The sequence below is a fragment of the Eulemur rufifrons genome, chromosome 2, assembly GCF_041146395.1.
Source record: "Eulemur rufifrons isolate Redbay chromosome 2, OSU_ERuf_1, whole genome shotgun sequence".
Taxonomy (NCBI): Eukaryota; Metazoa; Chordata; class Mammalia; order Primates; family Lemuridae; genus Eulemur; species Eulemur rufifrons.
Window position 1 is genome coordinate 41,539,623 of NC_090984.1, and position 19,265 is coordinate 41,558,887.

Consider the following 19,265-nt stretch of genomic DNA (forward strand, 5'->3'; position numbering starts at 1 on the left):
TGCCTTGACCTCCCTAAGTGCTGGGATCATGGGCACGAGCCATTGCGCCTGGCCTCGGAATATTTTTAAGGAGAAAAATATATAGTTTTTTCTCTACAAAGGTGTCAGTTTTTTCACTGCTATACTTTTCTAATGCTTTTTAAAAATTGATAGCTACTTCCTTCAGAATAGGTAGTACTGTGGTTAGGTCTTTAGAACTACCATCATACATACTATGGGTAAGTTTTTAGCAATTTCCTGAAGAGGAAATTCTTTAGGCCCTTTAATCTGTAGATAAACAAATCATGTACAAAAAGAGACTTTATTATTATACTAGTATGTAACACTTCATTATATGACTTTCTTTGTGTTCTTTCAATTGCTCTTATTGCCTGTTAGGAGAGAATTTTATTAGGAGAGAATCCCATTAGTGCTGCTCTTTGATATCTTATATTGTTTGGTTACTTCTATCCAGGGAGGATCTCTGAACTTCTTTTAAGTAAAAAGGATGTAGGTTAAGTAGATATTTTAGAGCTGAGTTGTACCAAGAACAAGAAGTAGTTAAACCCATGATACTAAAACTGGAGTTACGCATTTTAAATTCCTAAATCCAAAGGATTTCCTGTAAATTCTTTATTTTCCAGTGGATATTGTACATAGTATTAGAATTTGAGACAGGGGTCTCTGTCACCCTGGCTAGAGTGCCATGGCGCAATTATACCTCTCATTGCAGCCTCAATCTCTGGGGCACAGGTGATCATCTTGCCTTAGTCTCTGTAGGAGCTGGGACTACAGGTATGCACCACCATGCCTGGCTAATTTTCTTTTTAGAAATGGGGTGTCACTGTGTTGCCCAGGCTTGTCTTAAACTCCCAGCCTCCAGCGATCTTCCCGCGTTGGCCTCCCAAATAGCAGGGATTAGAGGCGTGAGCCACTGTGCCTGGCATCTGCTGTCTTTTAAAGCCTTGGTGTGTGAGAGAAAGTACCTCTGGACCCTTCGTTTATTGAGTGATGTGTAAGACTAGGCTGACCAGTCTTAAGCAGTCAGTTGGTGGTACAGTTAATTTTTGTTTTTGTTTTGAGACAGAATCTCACTCTGTTGCCCTGGGTAGAGTGCATTGGAGTCATTGTAGCTCACTGCAACCTCAATTTCCTGGGCTTAAGCCATCTTCCTCCTTCAGCCTCCCAAGTAGCTGGGACTACAGCCATGCACCACGATGCCCAGCTAATTTTTCTATTTTTAACAGAGATGGGGTCTCACTCTTGCTCAGGCTGGTCTTGAAATCTTAAGCTTAAGCAGTCCTTCTGCCTTGGCTTCCCAGGGTGCTAGGATTATAGGGGTGAGCCACCTAGCCCAGCCTAGTTAATTCTTTAATTAACAAGAAACCAGACACAGCTTATGTACCCCTATGAGGTCTTCTGTCTTTAGAAATACTTTATGTGTCCTTCATCCCAGTGGGGTAAGACCTAGCAGCGTGTCCTATTGTAGCATTATTATTTGAATCACCTTGTATAATAGAAAGCATGTTTCAAAATGGCTTGTCAGTTAATAATGGCCTATATGAGTTTGTGTCTTTATATGTGGCCAGCCTATTTTGTATGAGAGGGAAGGCAGGCATATTGACAGATTGTTGTGTTGTAATTCCTTCTTAGGGAAAATTTCAAATATAAACAAATACATTAAAAACAATGTAAAGAACTCCCATGTGCCCATGACCCACTTCAGCAGTTGTCAAGTTGAACAATCTCGTTTCATCTATATTCCCTGGACTATTAATATCTTGAAACAAATCTCAGATATGACATCATATTTAATTCATGAGTATTATTGAATTATTCAATCAGCTGACTTTATGGTTATTTATTTAGTGAGGAATAAATAAGGAAGGGGAAGGAACTGGAAAAGAACCATCAGGACCCAGGTGCAAAGACATTCACAGCTAACAGAGTGGAGATCCAGAAAATCTAAGTGGGAGAGGGAACAGCTGTTGTTAGGGTCGATGGTGGGGGAGTCGGCATAGGGAAGTATGGTCTTAGCTTTTCAGTTTTCAAAATGTTGGCTTCTCTTTGTTACCAGCTTCATTCTCATTCTTTTTATCCTTGTGAGTGTGCCCTTTTTAAATTCTTAACTGTCATTTTATTGGGTTTCCAGGATGCAGCAGTGATAAGCTGCATGTATTTAGTGTGCCATTTTCTCCTGGAAGTCCCACTGACTTTAATTTTAATAACAAGGGTTTTCATTTTCCAAATCTGTCTGGTGTTTCCCTGCCATGCAGGTAAGATCAAGTTAGGCTCTAAACCTATTCAAACCTGGAGTTTTAATTTTCATAGGGCACTTCTTTATCTTTAGTCATACATAAGGAGCTTCCCTAGCTCCCTGGGCCAGTTAGTGGGGTTTTTTTGGTCCCACTTTTATAGGATTTTTAGTTCTGTGAAAGAACCTGATTTACATAGAGGTGTCAATTCTAAATTGCCTCTTCATATGGGCTCAAGCTTTATCTCCTGTCCCGTGTAGGTATTACTGTGTCTTATCACATCTTGGTGCTGCTGCAGGTTTAGCATCTGCTCAAATACTCTGGCTCTAAGCTTTCTCTATGCTTCTGAATCTCGGAGTTCAGAAATCCACTGCAGTGTATTTTTTCCTGTTTTAAATTATCCAGCATCTCTAGATGATTAAAAGGGTTTCAGTATTGTCTAATTTTCTGTCACTACCTGTGTATGCTTATTCTATGATTATGTGTCTCCTGAGGAGAAAACAAGCATAGAGTCAGTTGAATTATAATTTTCTAATTTGTGTTTTAAAACAGGTAGAAAATACTATACGATGGAGGATACGTCGGGATGAAGAAGGAAATGAAATTAAAGAAAGCAATGCTCGAATAGTCAAGTGGTCAGATGGAAGGTGAGCACAAAATGCCTCGAGAGTATTGAAATACCCAAATGGGCTACAAAGGGTCAAGTTTTGGAATAGGACCTTATTTTGGGGCTACCTTTTATTAAAGAATTTCCATTGCTTTATTTTTAACTTTTATTTTATTTTATTTTTAGAAACAGGGTCTTGCTGTGTCACCCAGGCTGGGGTGCGGTGATGCGGTCATAGGTCACTGCAGCCTCAAACTCCTAGGCTCACATGATCATCCCATCTTAGCCACCCAAGTAGCTGGGACTATAGGCATGCACCACCATGCCTGGCTAGAATTTCCATTACTTTAATCCCTGAGACTGCGTAGGAAATCTGAGAGAAACAAATAGGTAGTTGGAGGTCATACAGGCTGGTGGGAAATGTTAAAAGTAGGCCAAAAATGTGATCATGTTCTTTGGCTACAGCACATTAGATTGGAAAAGTTAGGAATATCCCTTCCCCCCATTGCACACTGCTTACAAGTTGACATTTTAGAAAAATTGTCTTTCCCTGGGAACATCACAGCATGTGTTACTTCTATGTAGTCAGTTTTCTCACTGTGACTTTATTGTTTTCTTTCTTTCTGGATTCTATGTCAATAGAGAAAGCAGCAGTTGAACCACTTTTTAATGAAATAAAATGGTAGAGTAAAAGCTTTATGATTATAACATATGAAGTGTTTCTTGTTTCCAGCATGTCCTTGCATTTAGGCAATGAAGTGTTTGATGTGTACAAAGCCCCACTGCAGGGTGACCACAATCATCTTTTTATAAGACAAGGTACTGGTCTACAGGGACAAGCCGTCTTTAAAACAAAACTCACCTTCAGGTAACTATTCTCATCAGTATACTATTTGTTATGATAAAGGAGCAAAACACAGATGTTTCTATAATGCCTGACCCCTTATTGATGTAACCCCACAGTATAATTCGCCACGGACCAAGATCTGGTTCTCAGTTCTGAAAGTTCAAAGGCTGTTTTGTCAAGTACACTAAAAGTTGCTGTTTCTTGGGGAACCAGATCACACTAACCAGACTTATAAGAAACTATTATGTAAACCGGAATGTCAATTTATTAATTTTAGTGATTATCAATTATAACTGTAAGAATCCTAAAATACTTGTGTCTGCTAGTCAGTGTGTCCTTTCTTTTTAGTAAAATTGATCTGGGAGACTAATTGATAACTAGAGGTGGTTGTGCATGCAGTCAGAGGAAAGGCAGTGAGTTGGTGGATGTGAAGACTAGGGGTCATTGCCCTAGGGTGCTGTATCCAATACCACTGCAGGGATGTGTCCCCCGAGCAGACTGGAATACTCAGGTCACCTGGCAAGTACATTTCCCTTCTCTAGACTGTGTAGGTACTACACTGTGTTCATGTTTCTCTTTTTTTGATTCTAAGCAGATCATCATCCTTGGGTAACGCTTATCTTTAGAGGGAACACAATAATGTTGGGATGATTTAGCTTTTTAAGAGTTGTAAAGGTCAAAGTGTAGGCTTTGCAATCAGCTAGACCTGTATTTGAATTCCATTTCCACTTATGTGACCTTGTGCAACTTTCTCAACCTCTCTTTGCCTCAGTTTCCTAATCTATAAAATGTAATAATTATCTCGTAGGGTAGTTGTGATAGCTAAGTCAAATAACATGTAAAACACAAAGCATAGTGCCTGGCACATAGAATTCATTTAATTCTGCTTGAGCCTATTCATTTATTGTTCTAGAAGATGATGATCATGCTATACAAGCCTTTTTTACTCCAGCCTTCTTTTTTTCACTTTATTTGTGAGATAAGGATGTCTCAGTGAGCCACAGAATACAGAAAGCTCACAATCCGCCACCTAATGTATTCAGTTGCGCGTCCCAGCCTATTTTTTCTAGTGGATAGGAAATGATCACTGGCCTCTCATTTTTATGATGTGGATATGACTGGCTCACAAATGCATGTGGTAAACAGTGAGACATTTTTTGTTTATTTCCTGGCAGACCTCACTCTACAGACAGTGCCACACATAGAAAGATGACTCTGTCACTTGCAGATAGATGTTCTAAGACACAGAAGATTAGAATCTTACCCATGGCTGGTCGTGATCCTGAATGCCAACGCACAGAAATGATTAAGGTATGTTTGCTAAGCTCTATCCCGGGATTCTTTGGTATATTACGAACAGCATTTCCCAAAACGTTTGTTCATCATCTCTTATTGGCCCACCTGCTCCCCTTGCAGATAAGGGGAATAGGGAGCTGGATTAATTTCCTAAGCATTTGCCAAAAAATGGATGACCTGTTGACGGTCGTCAAACAGATACAGGGCTCAGGTTCTCTCCCACCAGGTCCTGAGCGTTCAGCAACAAACTGGTGATTGAAAGAACAACTTTCACATATTTCAAAGATGATTAAATCATCTGTGTCTGGTTTAGAATCCATGACAAAAGTCAGTAGAAATGCTGGAGAGTGTCTAAAATAGAGAATACATCAGGAGTCTGACTTAGAGAGTGCCTAGAGCAAAAGCTGGCAAAGAGTAAGAATAGGTTGTGGGCTTTTTAAGGTCAATTTATAACATTCTATCAGGTAGATTTTCAGATTTGATACGACTGTCAATTAGGCACAAATTTAATTCTGGGACATTGTACTTAAATGATGGAGTGTGTGCTTGTATTGGCCATTGGCCTCTAGTGCAGCGCTTGATTTGAGAAGCCGAATGCGATGGTTCAGGCATCGCATTTCTCCTTTCCATCCCCATTCAATCTTGGCCGTTGCCCAGCCTGCCCCATGTGGTTACATTCCTTAGTGCATCAGGGCATGGTGAGGCTGAGACAGTCCAGTTGCCTGAGGGCCTTTTTTACTAATCTCATTGTCAGGCTCTGCTGAAGGTTTGGCCCTGAGCCCCTGCTTTTTTCTGCATACTGTATTTTGTCCATGGAGGCAGGTTAACTAAACCAGGGCTGACAGTAGTACCTGACCCAGTGGTGTGCAGGGGCATTGGCTTTGGAGCCTGGCTTCTTGCTCTATCTCCCTGCCTTTTCTGTGCATGCCAGGGGAGCTGGAGGAAGCTGCAGGGTCCAGTCTCTGCACTACTGGAAGAGCCCTCTGGACCACTATGAGAGTGCCCCCCATGTCCTCCTCCACATCCCCAGCTTCTGTGGAAATGCAGACAAAGAGGCAGCTAGTTTGTTCTTAGTCCCTGTATCACTGACTATCAATGACTTTTACTCTAACCTCAGTATGGCCATGTGCTGTTTAATGAAACAATATTTTGTGTGAATTTTTAGCAACAGAATTGGAGTTGTGTATGATAATACAGAGCAATCAAATGAAGACGACCTTCAAAGAAATGCCTGTATTTCCCTGACCACCCTCCCCCACCCCCGCCAAATCCTGTGTGAACATCAAGGTGCAGAATGGCAGCAGGCAGCTGCAAGGAAATGACGGCTCTAGCTTTTGCCTCTGGGACCCTTCCTATGCTGTCATCAGGAGCTGGGGGAGCTCTCTGGGTCGAGAGGCTGAGACCAGAAGCTCTGAGAGCCATGGGAGTTTGTTGGAAGCTGGGCAGGTCAGGTGTCTGGCTCAGGGATGAACAGAAACAGCCTCTGCTGCCCCAGGGAGTCAATTCAGGTATCCACTGGGCATGGATGGGGTTTTTGAGGTCAGTTGCTTCGCCCTGGGCTCTGAGGGGGAGCACAGAGGATGGTGCAGCTGCCGAGGGCATGCCTGTGCCAATTCTGATCAGGCTAGCGTGAGGGACCCCTTCTGCCTTTCACTTCACGTGTGTGGTAGCAGGTGAAAGTGGACACAAGGGATAGCTGTTGTGTTGTCCGGGACTGGGCATTAACATGTTCTCTATAGTAAAAGTGGGTTCAAGTGGGCATGAAAGTAGATCTTTTTTTAAGTTGAATAATTTATTCCTTTCTTTACAGAAAGAAGAAGAACGTTTGAGGGCTTCCATACGTAGAGAATCTCAGCAGCGCCGAATGAGAGAGAAACAGCACCAGCGGGGGCTAAGTGCCAGCTACCTAGAACCCGACCGATACGATGAGGAGGAGGAGGGCGAGGAGTCCATCAGCTTGGCTGCCATTAAAAACCGATACAAAGGGGGCATTCGAGGTGAGTCTGGTGCAGAAATTACATCATTTCAGGGTTCTGGACTTTATCTTTGCCTCGGACATGATCTGAACAACATGTCACGGGACATTTTATTTTTAAAGAACCACCAATGTTAATGAGTGATCCGTTTCAAGGCCTAGTTCTTTTTTTTTTTTTTTTTTTTTTTTTTTTGAGACAGAGTCTCGCTTTGTTGCCCGGGCTAGAGTGAGTGCCATGGCATCAGCCTAGCTCACAGCAACCTCAAACTCCTGGGCTTAAGTGATCCTACTGCCTCAGCCTCCCAGGTAGCTGGGACTATAGGCATGCGCCACCATGCCTGGCTAATTTTTTCTATATATATTTTAGTTGGCCAGATAATTTCTTTCTATTTATAGTAGAGACGGGGTCTCGCTCTTGCTCAGGCTGGTCTCGAACTCCTGACCTTGAGCGATCCACCCGCCTCGGCCTCCCAGAGTGCTAGGATTACAGGCGTGAGCCACCGCGCCCGGCCAAGGCCTAGTTCTTTCAGGTGAGCTTGAAAGGTAGTGATGCTGTCGTTCCCGCTTTCAGTTTCACCCCTTGAGCTTCTGCTTTCTGATTTGAAAGTTTGCCACTTATGTTGGAACTTTGCTTAATTTTTATTACTAATTAGGATTAAGAAATTAAATTATTCACAGAATGCATGACGTTTTCTTTCTTTCTTCCTCCTCTGCCTTTCTCTAAGTTCTCCTTGGCATATTCCCTCCTTTCACAAGTATCAGTGATTTATAATGGTTACATTTTTTCTGTACATACTGAATCCCAGGCAAACACCCAACATGTGATGCGCATCCTATTGGATCCTCATAACAACATTATGACCTAGTTGCCAGTATTTCCTTATTCTTATTGAGGAAATGGAGACTTTGAGAGGTTGAGTAATTGCCCAAAGACACGTAGTTGTAAGTGACCATTTCTTGAACCAAAGTTGTCTGACTTCCAAGTTGTGTGTCTCAGCCGTGACGCTGCCGCCACCTGGTTCTCATCCAGAGCTTCCCCCACAGCCAGTAGCAAGAGGATGTGCTGAAAAGCAAACCAGAAGATGGGCTGGCCTCCTGACCCTGCCTGCTCTAAGCTCAGCCCTGCCACTTTTTAATTGTATGACTTTTGAAAAGTTACAAAACCTCCCTTCTGTTACCTATGGGAAAAAAACCAACCTATTAATAATAGTATGTACAACATAAAGTTGTTTTGAAGGTTGATATAATCTAGAGCCTGGCATGTAACATGTACTAAATAAGTGCTACTCCTAAACTGTTATACCACTTGTAAGCTTTGGGCAAGAGACTTCCCATCTCTAAATATCACGTGCCTTGTCTGTAAAATGAGGCTCTAATACTCCCTTGCTTTGCTTGGATAGAGCTTTAGGAATCCCTGTACAATGTAAAGTATACCCAGGTTGACCATGTATCCTGGTTTTGTCCCTGTTGAGTGATACATTTTATAAACACCCAAATGTCTCTTTCTCTGACCATCCTATGAAGCTCTCTCCTTTTCTTGCAGTAAGTGCATTTGGTCTGGCGACCTGTTATACCTTACCTACCTATTATTTATTTTAAAACTGTAGCACAGGGACCTTTTCTTTTTTGTTGATGCTAATTTCCCACAGAAAAAGATCAATTGTGGAAATAAACAAGGGAGAGAGGTATATAATATTCAATTCACCAGAGATTAAAAATCTAACACATGAGTTCAGTAACGCTCATTCTGTCCAGAAGTCACGTAGGCAGGGAGTGGGGTGGAGAGGCCTCTGGGCTCTGAGGGGAAGGGCTTGGTTTGACGTCAGCTGCTGTTATGCCATCCAGGGCTCACCAGGGATTGGGCAGCAGAGCAGCTTGGTGGTCCTCTCTGTGTCCCTTTGAAAGGGCCACCTGGCAACAAATGTCTTTATAAGACCAGGAAACCACCTCCTTGCCTTTATCTACAGAGCTTACTTTGGAGTTAATTTACCTGATGACAGAATGACTCAGGCTTTAATAGTTGACTTTAGAAGAGTAGAGAGTATCAATCTCTTTAGTCCCTTTGCACACAAACATTTTTGGTTTTTTTTTGGAAACTTCAAGTGATAGACTTTTTGATCTTTAAAAGTGGTCAGACTTTTGTATTTTGACAGTCTGCTTTATCTAAATTTTACATTTATGTTTAAATAAAAAAATTTAAAATTATTTGGTTCCTCTAGGAAAAAATGTACAGAGGGAACTAAAGGTATTTATCAGAAGAAAAATCCAAGAATGAATACATAACTGTCTTTGAAAGTCACTCACAATCTAATTCCTTTTATTTCAGAGGAACGAGCCAGAATCTATTCTTCAGACAGTGATGAGGGATCAGAAGAAGATAAGGCTCAAAGATTACTCAAAGCAAAGAAACTCACCAGTGATGAGGTGAGACCAAATGTATTCAATTCCAGGGGTTTACGCTGGACCCAGGAGCCAACTCCTGGGAATGAAGAGGAGCTCGCAGAGCAGGAGTACAGACAGATGTCTCCACACGTCAGTAAATTCAGTGAGATAAATGCAGTAATAAGAGTAGGAGTGGCCCAGAGGAGGGTCTGATGCCTGTGCCCCGGTGGGTCTTGGAAAGCTAGCTGCACGGAGGAGGAGACCTCTGCTGGGTGTTCAACAATGAGCAGAAGCTTCTAGGGCCAACTGTCTCTGGTAGGTCACGCCAGGTAGATGGAAAGGCCTGTGAGAGAAAGTGCAGCCCTGAGACATCAAGGCTCATACAAATCTACTGAACAAATCATTCACTGTGATAGATCAGAGAGTGTATCTGTGATCTACCGCCGCACTGAATGATTTTTTCATACTTGGTATTCTTTTTTTAATTACGGAATTCATTCTTTTGGTGGGAATGCCTATTTTTTTTCTTTCTTTATTTTGAGACAGAGTCTCACTCTGTTGCCCGGGCTAGAGTGCCGTGGCATCAGCCTAGCTCACTGTAACCTCAAACTCCTGGGCTCAAGCAATCCTCCTCCCTCAGCCTCCCGAGTAGCTGGGACTACAGGCATGTGCCACCATGCCCGGCTAATTTTTTCTATATATTTTTAGTTGTTTATATAATTTCTTTCTATTTTTAGTAGAGACGGGGTCTCGCTCTTGCTCAGGCTGGTCTCGAACTCCTGAGCTCAAACGATCCACCCATCTCGGCCTCCCAGAGTACTAGGATTACAGGAGTGAGCCACCGTGCCCGGCTTTCACTTGTATTTTTAACCATATCCTTTTCTCAAATTATGAGTACAGGCACTGAGAAATTTTAAGTTTTAATTATACCTATGAAATACTATATATTATTGACTCCAGGTACTATTCGTTCTTTTGATAAATATTCACTGAGCATCTTCACTGTGCTAAACAACATTCTGGACTCTGGGATACACCTGTGAGCAAAACAGAAATTCCTGCCCTCGTGACATTTCCATTCTTGGGTTGTTAGACAGTAAACAAAATAAATAAGGCAAATTCTGTATGTGTTACCGGAGATGGTGAAAAGTGATAAAGAGAAAATTAAGCAGGAAAGCGGTATAGAGGGCTTGGTTGGGGTGTCATGGGAGTTGGGGTGTACGTTTAGAGGTGATGTTCAGGGAAGCTCTCACTGGGAATGGTGGTCTTGACCTGAAGGTAGTGGGAAAGAGAACTGTTCAGCTCTCTGGAGAGTGTTCACACACAAGGAGTAGCGAGTATGAAGCCCCTACGGTGGGAACATGCCTGGCATATTTGAAGCACAGCAAGGAGGCTGAAGCTGGGGCCTTGTGAGTGAAGGGGAGATGTGAAAATAGTGGGGCCAGATCACATAGGGCCTTCTAGGTCATTGTAAGGCTTTTTATTCTGAATGCTGTAGGAAGCCATTGAAGGTTTTAAGCAGAGGAGAGATGATATGATTTAACTCTTAATGGGATCACTGACTGCTGCACTGAGAACAGGTTGATTGTGCTTGTGACGTAATGGTCTCACCTTTGTTTCCCAAATATACGCAAATTAAGGCAGCATTACAGAGTTAGAGAGTAGGAGCTTTGGAGTCTTATAGGGCTGCCTAGGTTTAAGACAATTCACTGCTTCTTTTTTTTAGCTGCATCTAATATGTTATTAATCTGTGTTTTTTAACTTTATCTCTGATCTCTAGAGGTTTAATGTCTTTTTTGAATTGGTCATTTTAGAACTCCTGCTGCTTAGTCATATTTTCAGTTTCTCCTTTTATGTGTTTAAGTATTTTAAACCTACATAAATTGTAGGTTTATGTCTGATAATTCCAATGTCTGAGGTCCTTACATGTCTGATTTTATTGCCTCAGTCTCTTCAGACTATTATGACAAAGTACCATAGACTGGGTTGCTTATAAACAACAGAAATTTATTTCTCAGTTATGTTGGCTGAGAAGTCCAAGATCAAGGTACTAGCAGATTTGGTGTCTGGTTAGTTCCTGTTTCCTGGTTCATAGATGGCACCTTCTTGCTGTGTCCTCACACAGCACAAGGGATAAAGGGAGTCTTTGGGGCCACTTTTATAAAGGCACTAATCCTGTTAATGAGGGCACTGCCCTCATGACCTAATCACCTCCCCAGAAGCCCCGCCTCCTAATACCATCATGGGGTGGGCAGGGGGGCAGTTGGGATTTCAACTTATAAATTATGGGACACAAACACTCAGACCATAGCACTGCATATTATTTCTGTTAGCTCTATCTCATGGTGCCTTATTTTTCTATGCGTTCTGTGATTAGATGATTGATTTACTGAGCTCAGATCAATGGGAATTTTTGAGGCCTAGATTGACGGTTTCCTCCCAAGATGAGTTATATCTGCTTCTGCCAAGGGGCCTTGGTCACTGGATACCTAGGACCGCTTTGAACTATATTCTCGGAGTAAGGTCTTTTTTGATTACCTGGGAAATATGAATGTTGACTGGTGGTTATGAATTCTCCTGGAAAATTTTATTTTGGTTTTTAATCCCTTGCCAGTTAGTTCCAATGTTTGAGATTGGAAATTGTCCTCACAGTCATTTAGAACAGAGGCTGACACATTAAATTCTACTGACCTAATCTGGCCTGCTGCCTTATTTTTAAAATACAGTTTTATCAGAACCCACTCATGCTTAATCATTTATATATTATCTGTGGCTGTTTTCTCGCTACAGTGGCAGAGTTCAGTAGTTGCAACAGAAACCGAGTGGCTCCCCAAAGCTAAGATATTTATTAGATGGCCCTTTACGTTAAAAAGTTTGCTGAATCCTGCCTCAGAGAAATGGGGCTGGGCTTATTTCTGGTTTATTTTTACACTAAAAAAGTAGTCCTTCGGGGTCTGCTATTAATCTGCTCAACTTGATCTTTGTCTCCTGTTTTCTGTACCCTGCAAGGCATAAAAACCGAAGTTCATATTTCTGTTGTTTGGTAATTGTCTTCTGGGAGGAAGCTTGCTTCAGTGCTCTACTTATGTCTCTGGGTTCCTGCTTTCACTTAATTTTTGGCCTCTCTACCTTATTTTCTTGCTATCACATTGATTTGTTTATATTTTACCCATCATTGTTAGTTACTTTCAGAAGAAGGATTGTTCAGAGTATTCTGCCATATTGTAGGAAATGTATGTTAATGCTTCTGTTATCCAGGATTTTCAAGTATTTTGATCATTTTGGGCTTCCATGAGCTCTTCTTGTGTGAAGCAGAATCCCATTCTTAGGTTATTGCTAATCACAACATTTAATATTTCTCAATCATTCTTGGAAGTGCCATGCTATGAAGATAACTAGACAAAATTTGTTACCTTATTCTGCAACATACTTGTTTTAAATTAAATGAGGTAACATCTTAACGATGCATTTACAGTGTGTTAAACTGTTGGCAAATGGGAGTCTTCGTCTAAGCAGATGCTGTTTATTTTTTGGCAAGCAGAAGCTGTGAATGAAAATTGAGAAGTGCCATGGGACTTCTGTATATTCCTAGTATTCTCAGAAATGAAAATTTTTTTTTTTGTTTTAAAATGTGATCCTAACTTTCTTCTAGGCTGGACAGTTGCAAACCTGTAGCTGCCTCACTTAAAAATGCCTCTTGGGAGTGGCCTCCTAGCTAGCTGTCTGTAACAGGAGCTTCCCCACCCAAATACTCTCTCTTAGGCCTTCCCGTACTCTCCCCTCTCCTTCCCTGACAACAGAGAGTTTACTTCTGCCTGGACCTCCCAACTCCTGCCACCACCTGTTCATACTACCCCGGTTTGAGTCCTGGCCCCGTAGGTTACAATGGAAGAGAGAAAGAAATGGAGTGTTCCTGCTCTAGGTCCCTCTCCGTACTTTGCACACTAAAGCCCACCCAAACACCTGGCCTGAGCATGCCTCTATGATATAGGGGAGTTTTCAGACCCAAAGTTCCACTCTAGAAAACCACCATTATCACCAGAGCATGTCTTGATGTGGGGCCAAGGGCGAGTCCAGATTAGAGTGAACTGGATCGTTGAATTTTGCTGCTACCCTTTCCTACTTGTGTGGCCTTGGGCAAGTCTTCTCAGTTTTCTGAGTCTGTTTCCTCATCTTCTTACTGAAAGCATAGCACATGTCCCCGAGGCCTCATCAGAAGAAGGAATACAAGTGATTTGAGGAGAAAGAAGTTTATTCATTTTTTGGCAAATGAGGAGGTTGGCAGACTCCTGTCTTAAAGTACCAATGTCCTGCCTCTGAGCAGGAATACAGAGCTTTTAAAGGGGAGGTCTGTAGCTTCAGGATATTGCTGTTCAACTATAGTTGATGGTTCTGGTTCATCCCATCTTTGACTGGACATTCTCCATGACCTCGCCAGGACAGTTCCCTAGAGCCATCTCCAAAGAACAAAGGACACTCCCCTGCCCCTCCTGACCATTGGCTTGGGGCAGGGATGCAGGTTTTAATTCCCAAAAGGAGTTGGGCAGATTTTAGAGAGACAGAAACATTTTTACCCTTTTTCAGGCCATTCCCCCCGTTACAGTCTGATCAATGGGGTTTTATGCTTGCTGTCTTGTAGGGTACAGCAAATAACAGAAAGTGGGTAACACAGTGACATGTAGTAGCTGAATAGCAAATGCTACTTTCCCTTCTCCAGCGAGGTCTAAGTTACTAAAAAGGAAGAAAATGTAAAGGAGAGCTTTTTGTCCTCCCTCATTTTTATAAGCAGTAAAACTTTAGGAGACCTAAATTACTTCAAAGATAGAAGAAAAATGCGTAGGAGGAGTAACTGTGTGATGGTGTTCTGTTCTTCAGGGATCTGGGAAATGGGAAAGACCCAAGGTGAAAGAAACAGATGGAGACAATGGAAAAGGAAGGTGTCAAGGCCAATCCCCAGCTTGCTTAGACAGGAGCGGTTCCCTGCTGAGAAGCGTTGGTTAGAATATGGTGCCCAGTGGCCTCCGCTGTGTCTCTCCTTCCTCCACCAGCTCTCCCTCTGGAACCTCCATTCTCCCCTTGGCCACCCTGCCTTATCTTCATAGCTTGTGGACTGCCTGTTTCTGTGTCTACAGGGACCTGCATTCATGACCATGGTAGCAAGCTTTCTTTTAGCCTCAATGAGAGTATTTTGTCATTTGCTGCATTTACATATGACACAGGGATGGATTCCAGTTACCTTTAGTAAGGCAGCATCCACGTGCGTAATTTCACAAAACAAAGTCACCCTGAAGGATTCCCTCACCTACGTGCCTGGAGTCTGAGGAGCGACATGGCTTGCAGCGGTTTACTGCGCTCCTGTGTGGCTGCCAGGGAAGTCAGTCCTGGCAGGCTGTCCAAGGCGGGATTCCACAGCTGCTCATCCCAGACAGTGGATTTGGACAGGTGCTGATTAGACTCATTCGAGAGAGCCCTGGCCACCTCCTGGCTGTGGCGGGGCCTATCCAGGGGCCTTCAGGACAGGCTATGCCAGCTTGTAGAAGCGTCCAGCTAGTTCTCCTTTTAACACTCTAATTTAATCTCATTAAAGAATTTTAGAGCTGAAGAGATCAAACACACTAAGGCTTACTTTGGGAGGTTACCAGAAAACAGTGCTGGCGTGTAGTGTTTAAGATAAGATTGTTCAGCTGAAAATAAAAGACAAGCAGTGTGATTGAACATGCTCTTTGCCTTTGCCGATGTGGGGTCGAGAGAGAAGACTTTGGGTTTGCTCCAGACTAGGAAGTAGGAAGGGAGGGGCAGTTGCTACATCTTGAGGGGAGGATCCATCTTTCAGTATTGCTGTTCGGGTGCCTCCTGCTGCTGCCAGGGAGTGAGTGGAACAGGACTTCTCTAAATCCCTTAGTGTAGATTCGCTTTCCCCTGTGAACTCTCCCGCGGCACTGCAGGTCTGCGGGTGCACATGTGGGATACTAAGCAGGAAGCAAGTGTGAGAGGCTGTCTTGTCCCTCAGAGGGCCAGCCACGGGGACCACCAGGAATAAGTGGGCGTGCCGGGTTGTTCTACATCTGGAAGCATCGTGTGGTCCCAGCAGCAGGATGCCTGGCCTTCCCCAACTTCAGCCTTTAAGCCGTGAGGAGGCTGGTTAATGGCATTCTGGAGTGTCATATTCAGTGTCAGTTCATTTAAGTCAGTATTTGATATTTTTTAGATGTTGATATGTTCAAATAACTTCCTTGAATTGTTTGTTTCTGTTAGAGTATTGTACAGAATGATTTTATACAGAGGAAACTTGTGTATGGAAGACCTTTTAATTTCTTCAAATATGGTCTTAAAAACCTTTATGATGTGAATTTTTAGTACACCTAAAACAAGAAATTGTTATAAGAATATTGAGTTTTAAAATTCCGCATTTTAGATAATGAAAAGTGGTGAAATGCTGAGGAGGCAGAGGAAAAAGGTTGAGTAATAACCTGGTCATGGTAAAATCATTCCGACAGGACGAGCGGTTCTACAGGCCAGACCTCCCAGGGCGAGCCCTGACCCTTCCCAGGGCAAACGCTCTCCAGCGCCTGCCCGCCCTGCTCCGTGTACAGCGGTTTCCCCGCGAGGGATGAGCTCACACTTGCTAATCCCTTACGATTTCCCTCCCAATCCGTGGGGGCCTGAAGCTGGGTTTTATAGTTAGTTTGTGGTGAACTTTGCAAAGCTGTCATTTTGGACTGCCCTCTAATCCCTGTAGATTTGAAAACTGGACATGACTTTGCTGGTTTTATTCTCCTGGCGAGTGTTCTTATGCAAATAGTTACTTTATTTTGAGTTTTCAGAGGGTCATTCAGCTCAGAGCTATTTGTGATCAACCATCCTAGAAATGATCTCTATTGACTTTTAGAGTTTTAAAAATGTTGTCTGTTTACATGCTTACTTCGGCAGCACACATACTAAAATTGGAAGGATACAGAGATTAGTGTGGCCCTTGTGTGCAAGGATGACATGAAAATTCATGAAATGTTCCATATGAAAAAACATATATAATTACACATTTTATCTGTTTAGGAAGGTGAGCCTTCTGGAAAGAGAAAAGCGGACGATGATGATAAAGCAAATAAAAGGCATAAGAAGTATGTGATCAGTGATGAAGAGGAAGAAGATGATGATTGAAGTATGAAATGTGAAAAGATTTTATATATTTTATTGTACAGTTATAAATATGTAAACATGAGTTATTTTGATTGAAATTAATTGATTTGCTTTTGTGTAATATTAATTGTAATAAAAAATTTAAAAGCCAAGTCTCTGTGTTTAAGACGTGGTTTTTCAAAGGCAAGTTGACTAAAAAAAAAAAAAAATTTTTATAGAGATGGGTTCTATGTTGCCCAGGCTGGTCTTGAACTCCTGGCCTGTGGAGATCCTTCTGCCTCGGCCTCCCACAGTGCTGGGATTACAAGTGTGAGCCTGTGTGCCCCACATCCAGTTGATTTTGCTAACACCTTGCACAGAGTCTTAGGTTTTCTTGAGTTTCTGCTGCTCTGCCCTACCCCACTTCCTCCCACAAAGAAGCCTCCGGCCAGGGCCAGGATTCTCACAGTTCTAGAAACTGGAAAAATCAAAGTGTTGGCAGGGTCACGCTCCTCTGAAGGCTCTTGGAAAGAATCCTTCCTTGCCTCTTCCTAGCTTCTGGTGATTCCCAACAATTCTTAGCTTAAGACAGTACTGAAATGTCTGCGTCAGTCTTCATATGACCTTTCTTCTTTTGTGTCTGTTCTGGGTCTCTGAGTATCTCCAGGTCTCCCTCTGTTTCTAAGGACACTATTCATTGGATTTAGGGCCAACCCTAACCCAGTGTGACTTCATCTTGGCTACTTACATGTACAAAAGTCCCATTTCCAAATAAGGTCACATTCTGAGGTTCTGGGTAGACATGAATTTTGAGGGTCACTATTCAACCTTCTATAATAATCGTGGTAAATAATATCGTAGACAATTTTTATTTATTTTTAATTGTGCTTTTTTTTTTTGAGACAGGGTCTTGCTTTGTTTCTGGGCTGCAGCACAGTGGGGTTATTTACAGCTCACAGCAGCCTCAAACACATGGGCTCAAGCGATCCTCCTGCCCCGGCCTCCCAGGTAGCTGGGACTACAGGCACGCACAACCACACCTGGTTAATTTTTTTTTTTTGGTAGAGATGGGGTCTCACTGTTACCCAGGCTGATCTCAAACTCCTGGCCTCAAGCAATCCTCCCACCTGAGCCTCTCAAAGTTCTAGGATTACAGGTGTGAGCCACTGCGCCTGGCTGTAATATAATTTTTAAGATATTGTATTAATATAGAATTAACGCAGAAAATCTGTGATGAACAAAATGTCAAAATTGTAAATAAAGACAGGATCTAACAGGTCTAGGATTAGGGTGAGGCAAGTGAGAGGGGCAAGTCATACAGGGGCAGAACTGGAGTCTGTCTTTAAGATTTTGTTTATCATGAATTTTTTGCATTAATTTTGATTTTTAAAAAATACTGCATTACAATATTATTTATCTTGATTACTGAGATTTTGGTGCCCCTTGTATTTGCTAGCAAGGTGAGTGTCTCGTTGTTGCAACCTAGGTGTGGCTGTGCTTTCTCAGAGCATGGCGGCTGGGTTCCAAAGGTGACTACCCCGAGAGAGATCACCAGGTGAGAGTGGTATATATTGTCTTATTTTTGTACTACCTTGTATGACCTAGCATTAAAAGTCACACAACCTGGCTTCCATCACATTTTGTTTGTTAGAAGTGAGTCACTAATGTGAGCCCATTTTCAAAGGGAGGGGAATTTGATGGCTCTTGATGGGAGGAATGGCAAAGACTTTGAGGGTATGTTTTACTTACAGCTTCTGCCTCTACTTACCTTCTACCCTACTTCCTTCCTGGTGCTGTTTAGTACACTCTGGGAGTGGTGGTTGTGGGAGGCCTACCCTGAAGCCAGGTTATAGAGAAAGAAAAGTGACTTCAAGAAAGGTCCTGAGTTACCATGTCATCGTGTCACTTTCCTAACTCAAACATCTTCAATGCCTTGCTATTTTCTGGCTTATCAAATTGAAACTCCTATGACTGGTTTTAAGTTCTGACCCCTTCCTTTCCAAGGCAACATGGGTTTTTTTGGTTGTGTGGTTTTTTTTTTAATTTGCTAGCGGATACTTGTGTGTCGGTTATTAATTAAACTCTTGTCTCCCATCTCCACACCAGCCCTTCTGTGCCTGGCACTGTGATGCCGGAGCCAAGACTCCACAACCTGGGTTTCAGCTTTGCCAGCTGCCCCCTGTTAGGGGGCGCTAGAGGAAGACTAGATGCCTGGATAACAAAGAAGGGACTGCTCCTTCCTGTTTGTTCATGGAACTTTCTGGGGGCTTCCTGTTGGCTTGCATTTCACCCAACACTTCACCTCAGCAGAGGCGGTGCCCTTCTGCAGGAGCTGAGTCCAATTTGCAGTTTTATCAACACTTGGAGAGCCAGCTTCGTTCCCCCCTGTGAGACATCGGACCAGCTGGACAGCTGCTCTTCCTCAGGTAGGAGCCGCAGCTCCCAGGGGCCCCTGAAGTTTTTAAAAGTTTAATAATTCCACCTCTTCCCTGTGTTCCCTCAGCCCTAGAGGTGGAGGTTGCTCTCTGCATTTGCTGCCTCTGTGGTCCCTCAGAGTTCCTCTTTTTATAATTTGAGTAACCTAGCCAATAGCTTTAAACCTATTTACAACTTTTAAAAATACTCCATCTGTACTGATGTGTTTTCTGACTAGAATCTGACTAGATGGTCAGGAAAATGAACTCTCAAAGCTGGAATTTGGGGATTGGTTTGGCTTTGAATGTAGTCGGAGCTCCTCACCGGTGGGGGGTGGGACCCTGGTACTCCACAGTGTTTGCTGGTGTCTTGGATCGGATTATCTCGTGGGTT

The 19,265-nt window shown here is 42.7% G+C and overlaps 1 protein-coding gene and 1 non-coding gene across 4 annotated transcripts in view; both read left to right on the top strand.

Annotated features, from left to right (window-relative positions):
* LEO1 (LEO1 homolog, Paf1/RNA polymerase II complex component) overlaps positions 1-16,627 on the top strand; it is a 33,422-nt gene extending 16,795 nt beyond the window's left edge. The window contains exons 7-12 of one of the 3 annotated variants that reach the window (XM_069459767.1): positions 2,787-2,881; positions 3,575-3,709; positions 4,864-4,999; positions 6,795-6,981; positions 9,286-9,383; positions 16,395-16,627. In XM_069459767.1, coding sequence (XP_069315868.1) covers positions 2,787-2,881; positions 3,575-3,709; positions 4,864-4,999; positions 6,795-6,981; positions 9,286-9,383; positions 16,395-16,499 — 756 coding nt within the window. In that variant the 3' untranslated portion in view covers positions 16,500-16,627. The remainder of the gene's footprint in view (positions 1-2,786; positions 2,882-3,574; positions 3,710-4,863; positions 5,000-6,794; positions 6,982-9,285; positions 9,384-16,394) is intronic. The other 2 variants (XM_069459768.1, XM_069459769.1) reach the window with 2 other exon arrangements.
* Positions 16,256-16,361, top strand: LOC138381087 (U6 spliceosomal RNA). Its single transcript, XR_011233030.1, has one exon. It is a non-coding gene; the product is annotated as a U6 spliceosomal RNA (small nuclear RNA).
* Positions 16,628-19,265: the final 2,638 nt, after the last annotated feature.